This window comes from Cervus canadensis, chromosome X (assembly GCF_019320065.1).
Source record: "Cervus canadensis isolate Bull #8, Minnesota chromosome X, ASM1932006v1, whole genome shotgun sequence".
Classification (NCBI taxonomy): Eukaryota; Metazoa; Chordata; class Mammalia; order Artiodactyla; family Cervidae; genus Cervus; species Cervus canadensis.
In genome coordinates, this window is record NC_057419.1 from 46,211,962 (window position 1) to 46,218,270 (window position 6,309).

At 39.5% G+C, this 6,309-nt stretch overlaps 1 protein-coding gene across 1 annotated transcript in view; it reads right to left on the bottom strand.

Annotated features, from left to right (window-relative positions):
* Positions 1–291: 291 nt before the first annotated feature.
* The window catches only part of ATP6AP2 (ATPase H+ transporting accessory protein 2), an 18,955-nt gene continuing 12,937 nt past the window's right edge, over positions 292–6,309 (bottom strand). The window contains exons 6-9 of the mRNA XM_043459193.1: positions 5,851–5,904; positions 4,638–4,787; positions 3,607–3,726; positions 292–1,347 (exon numbers count right to left, since the gene is read on the bottom strand). Coding sequence (XP_043315128.1) covers positions 1,153–1,347; positions 3,607–3,726; positions 4,638–4,787; positions 5,851–5,904 — 519 coding nt within the window. The 3' untranslated portion in view covers positions 292–1,152. The remainder of the gene's footprint in view (positions 1,348–3,606; positions 3,727–4,637; positions 4,788–5,850; positions 5,905–6,309) is intronic.

Genomic DNA, 6,309 nt, shown 5'->3' on the forward strand with positions numbered 1-6,309 from the left:
TATTCTAATCAGTATTTAATATCTGCAGAGTCACTTTTTTAAACACTATAGGGAAATTTAAGCCTTCCCCACCTCAAGTCTAGTGTGAATTTATCATATTCTGTATAAATTCAATAATAAGCGTAGAAAGTAAAGTGTCTTCCTCATATTGGTAATGAATCAATCTCAGGAGGTGCAGCGGGAATAAACAAATGTAAAAAAAAAGTTTGTATAACAAAACAGCCAATTATGATCAAAACCCTGTTTAGGTTTTTATAATATAAAATAGATGTAGTATTGAAATGACACAAATTTTGAATCATTATTAACTTTATTTGTCACTCTTTATAGACATTGGTCCACTTTCACATAAAAAGTAGGGAGTATCTACTTCCACTTAACATTCTATGTAGAACAATTTTGTACCGTAAACCAGAGTAACTTACACAAGGGGAAAAAACGACTGAAATCATGCCCCAAGATGTCCCCCAAATGTTTTTGTGTATATGATTACAAGTGTCTTAACTCCACAAAGCTAGTTCATTAAAGTAGTTCATTCTTAGATTAATGTAGTATGTTTAATATCCACACTTGACCATTCAGATCACCAAACTTTCAGAAGAGATTAAAAAAAAAACAGCTATCATCTGTCAATCAGATGCAATTGAAAATGTGAGTGACTGTGTAAGCACATTCATAGTTAATAGCTGCTTGAAGTTAAAAACCTTTTCTTGTTTCAGAGATATTTACATTAAAACATTTACAAATGGTTCCTAGTATATAACAGCCCAAATGTCACTTTTAACCTGTCCTGTGTAAGGAAGTTAAACATTTCAAATTCAGTGCATTTTCCCAACATAAATAACACAAACTATTCTAAATGTTTTACATTTATTACAGTGCATATTTCCAAATAGTAAATGGAATGAAATTATATTAAATGGTTATATCATCGTATTTAAGCATATTATGGAATCTATATCACACAAGTCAACTCACATCAATACTATATAATTCACTCTAAAAGAACATCACAGGCACACACAAAAGAGAACAAAATTTGATTTTTTTATAAATTTAAAGTGTACTATCTAGTTTAAACTACACTAAAAGATTTATTTTAACAGCCAATTTTCAAACCCTCTTTCTTTCCAAGTTTGGCATAAGAAAAGTTCAATCCATTCGAATCTTCTGGTTTGTCATCCTATAGATGATGCTATCATATCCAGGATCCATGTTCCAAATATTGTAACAGGTGACAATCAGAGTCAAGGCCAAGCCGATCATTATCCAAAGTACCAGGTTGAAAACCACTGAATATTCAAAATTATATTTATATGCAAGGTTATAGGGAGTTGAGGGCTCCTTCTACAATAAAAGAAAAGATGGAAGAATATTAAGTTAGGAAATTATCACAATTTGATAGCTGTGATTCATTTATCTAACAAACATACTAAGTGGCATAAGAGCTACATATATTAGGAACTAAGAAGGAGGAGCCTTCATGGAGAAGGTAAACACTCTGTTGGTAGAAGCAGAAAGTGGCTCAACTGCTTGAGAAAATTTGGCAATACCAATAAAGTTGACGGTGTGCATATATGGTGATCCAGCCAGTTCATACCCTAGGGAACACTTGTATATGTGTAGCAAGACATGTACAAGGATGTCTATCAACAGAGTGGATAACTAGCACATCCGTTTAGTGGAACATATAGCAGTAAAATGACCTCAACTACTCTATCAGCATGGGTGACTCTTAAATACTGAGGCTTTGCTCAGAGAAAAAACACAGTATGATTCCAAACAACATTGTTTAAGCCTAAATGAAGTGAAAGTGTTAGTCACTCAGTCGTATCCGACTCTGCGACCCCATGGACTGTAGCCCACCAGGCTCCTCTGTCCATGAGATTTCCCAGGCAAGAATACTGGAGTGGGTTGCCATTTCCTTCTCCAGGGGATCTTCCTAACCCAGGTCTCCTTCATTTCAGGCAGATTCTTTACCATCTGAGCTATCAGGGAAGCCCTTAAGGATAAATACATCTGTATTAAAACTGTAAAGAAAAGCCAAGGAATGGTTAACATAATATTCGAGAGAGCAATTTCCTCTAGGTGGGGAAGGTAGAGGAATAAGACAAGAGGGAGCTTCAAAGGAACAGGTATTACCTTCGGCTTGAGAGTGTTACATGTTAAAAGTTCTTTAACTAGTATTACATGTTACATACTTTTGTATTCTGTGTGTGGAGGGTGTATCCTGCCAGGGAGGTTTTACAGTCATTTCTGCTGGGTGGGGCCCACCCCTCTTACCAGCTTAGGACCAGGGTTTGTGTTAATTTCTTGGCCCGAGGCTTCCCTAGGAGACATTCCACCACCCCCAACACATACCTGCCTGCACAGCACCCAAGTGGCCTTTCTGTCTCCCTTTGCTGGTGTGTGTGTGCTAACGTCTTTGCGACCCTATGGACTGCAGCCTGCCAGGCTCCTCTGTCCATAGAATTCTCCAGGTAAGAATACAGGAGTGGGTTGCCATGCCCTCCTCCAGGGGCTCTTCCCGACCCACAGTTTGAACCAGTGTCTTTTACGTCTCCTGCACTGGCAGGCAGGTTCTTTACCACTACCACCACCTGGAAGCCCCCTTTGCTGGTAGGTAGGCTATTTTCCAATCTACCCTCTCACTGTGGGCATGGCCCTTTTAGCATCCCAGCTACACAAGGAAGTCTCAGTTCCAACTCCCGACAGTTAGAGAGCCAGTCCCTTGGTAACCCAACTGGCAATGTCCTCAGGATACCCTGGTTATTACACAGTTCTCCACTTCCCCTTACTTTCTTGAGAGTTAAACTATGCACTCAAAAGGGTAATTTTTTTTTTTAATCGGCCATTTCTAGATGGTCTATAGTGGGAAAATTTTTCGGTCTATCTAGCCTGGTGTGTTTTAAACAGAGGCTCTCCCACTCCTATTTAGGATGAAACACTCTCAAACCAGCCATGTCCAGATTGTCTTGAACACACATTACCTTTGAGCATCTCACTCTTCAGTCCCATGGGGCCCAAAGGAGAGTGTCCATAAAAGACTGGGGATCTGACTGCTTTGAGAGATAAAGCCAGCTGTAAATAATGTTCTTGGCCACACGATGCTTCGGCTGTGTGCATATACACTTGTTTTACTAGGGCTGGCACCCTTGCCTATGATCCTCTAAATGCTTAAAAATCAAAGTAAGATCCAGGCCAAAAATTTGTAGAATTGTAGAGAGTGTACATAGCAGGAAAATGAGAGACTGTACCACAAAGACAATGTGCCTCTGAGAAAAGCGGATTCTACAAGTTGAGAGCACCACACTCCTCCTGCACGTTAATGTCTGACATCTCCTTGTAATACCTGGATTTGAATTATCTCACCAGCTCTAAGAGATTTGCTTTTATCCATAACAAAGTACATTATCTGATTACAAGCCCAAAGAACTGAGCATCACTTAAAAAACACAATACCTCCTTGAATAAGAAACCTATGTTTTAATCATTTTTCAGATTTACTGACTGCTCATGCATACTGCCCACAGGTAATACAAGATTTGGTGGTTTTTTTAAGAGTTCATTTTACGAGTTTAAAGCATGATCCAAAAATGTACTCACCACTTGTTTTGTCTCAAGGATATTCCTCGTCTTCCTCACAAGGGATGTGTCGAATGATCTGACAGTCACTAACTCTACCACTGCATTCCCACCATAGAGATTGTACATGTCATCTGCAAACTGAAGCGTTATCGGCATTATTAAGAATCTCAAAACACATACTTATTAAAATTTTTGTAAAGCTTCGGTGCACCTACAAGAACAGACACAATTACCTATTGGCTCATGAAATGCAGTCTTAAAATAGGCAAGTCTTAAAGGTTTTGATTATGTTAAAATATTCAGAAAAGTGTTACGATTCAGCTCAAATACTCAGAATAAGAAAGTAGTCACTGAATTTGTTGGTGTATTAATTGGGAGCAGGGAAGTAGAAAAGGAAAAGGAAATCTTCCTAAGTGGTCTCTGGTTAATCACACCTACAAAGGTTTTAACTGAAGCCTCACTGAAGGGCTGCAGGTGAATAACTTCACGGGCAGAGGAAAAGTAGCATTTACTAGTATCTACTACATGTCTGGTGCTGTGCCAAGTGCTGTTCCTTGATTATTTCATAGGGTTTAATGGGGACAGCGTTTCAGGGAAGATGAAAGTCCTGGCAATGGATGGTGGTACAGTTGCACAACAATAGGTAAATGGTAAATTTTACGTTAGCTATATTTTACCATGATGAAAAGAGAAAAGTACTGTACTAGAGTTATCAATCATTTCCTATGCTGCCTCTGCCAGTATTTGAAAGAGAGAGATCTCTGGTAATTCTCTGGTGGTCCATGGTTAAGATTCAGCTCACTGCCAGCCCAGGTTCAATCTCTGGTGGGGGAACTAAGATCCTGCAAGCTGTGCTGCACAGCTCAAAGAAGGAAAGACACATTGATATCCCACTACATACCTGTGACCTACCCACTCCATCCTCAGCCTTCAAAGAAGGTGAGTAAAAGACTTCAATCAGTAGGATTTCACTAAGCAGATTTTCCCATTAGGAAGCGAAAAGTCAAATGGTCATACTCTTAACTGCTCACACCCCATTGATGATTTACCTTTTGCAGAGCATCAATAAGGATCTTAGAGGCATCTCTAAATTGTTCAGAGTCTTCCCCATAATGTTTCCCAATTTCATCCAGGCCTGCTAGCTCCAGTGAGTATAAATCAGGAGAATGATCCTTGGCTAGATGCTTATGTCGAGACAACTTAGGAGAACAAACAAAAGGAGGTGGATAAAGTAATGCCAAACACAGCCAGTTGGAGTTTTCTACCTAAAAGGTATAACAGGGGCACCCCACTGTACCACAGTATGGGCTTCCCAGGTTGCTCAGTGGTAAAGATCCACCTGCCAATGCAAGAGATGTGGCTTCGACCCCTGGGTTGGGAAGATCCCCTGGAGGAGGAAATGGCAACCTACTCCAGTACTCTTGCCTGGAGAATCCCATGGACAGAGGAGCCTGGTGGGCTACAGTCCAGGGGGTCACAAAGAGTCAGACATGACTGAGTGACTGAGTATGCATGTCTGGGAGGGTGGCAAATGGAACTGGTTAAAATGGGAGTTTCTGAAATTCAACACAGATCTTAGTTTTTAGAAGCAATTATAATAAAAACTTCTTGTAAAATTTCTTAAAAACCTCAGATATGGGCCAGGGTATGAGAGAACAGGGAGTTGGACCAGTCTGATCCTTGAGAGAGACGACCTATCGGTGCTCACCTCCCGCACCACTAGCACCACACTTCCACACTCGCCAGACCACCCCCATTGAAAGTTCGGGCAACAACTATAGAAGACAGCACACAGGTTAAGTTTTTCTATTTCATCATAGGATTAAAAAAAAATTCATCCCCCCCCCAAAAAAAGAACATACTACAGGCATATTTATTCCCTTCCTGACTTGGCTGACAGCACTGTTAGTCAAAACTGTATTTTCTACTGAGGTCTATTTTAGACCCGAAGATAAAGATACAGTAATTAAGTTTTAATATCTGAGAAGAAATCAACAGGTGAGGACTACAGCCAGGGTGGCCTTATTCCTAGGCCTGTGTACTTGGAATATCTCTCCTAAAAGTAAAAATGCAGACTAATGTGTTAGCATGAGATGAGTTCAAAATCCCCAACACCACCACTAATTTCTCAACTTCCATGGAATCATAAATCTAAGGCATATGTAAACTTTTTGATTGGTTTCATTACCATTCAAGGAATCTCTAGAAATGTCTTCTGAAGCCAGAATAAATGGAACTGACAAATGAGAGTAGCCTACTTACCAAACTTGAAATATCACGTAGCACTTGCAGTTCAGAAAGAAAAAGGAGATCAACCTGCAGAGAGCAGAAAGAAATGAGCATTATCTGAAATATGCATCCAAGATCTGTATTTGCCATCTATCAAGTAAGGCACAGGATGTTACAGACATTAAACACATGAGTGAATTTATGCAACTGTCCTCCATTTGCTAGGTTCATTTCAATTGAAAATGCTTATAGAATAGTACTTCCTGCCCTCAGATTGGGAGAAAATAATAGCAAATGAAGAAACAGACAAAGGATTAATCTCAAAAATATACAAGCAACTCCTGCAGCTCAATTCCAGAAAAATAAATGACCCAATCAAAAAATGGGCCAAAGAACTAAACAGACATTTCTCCAAAGAAGACATACAGATGGCTAACAAACACATGAAAAGATGCTCAACATCACTCATTATCAGAGAAATGCAAATCAAAA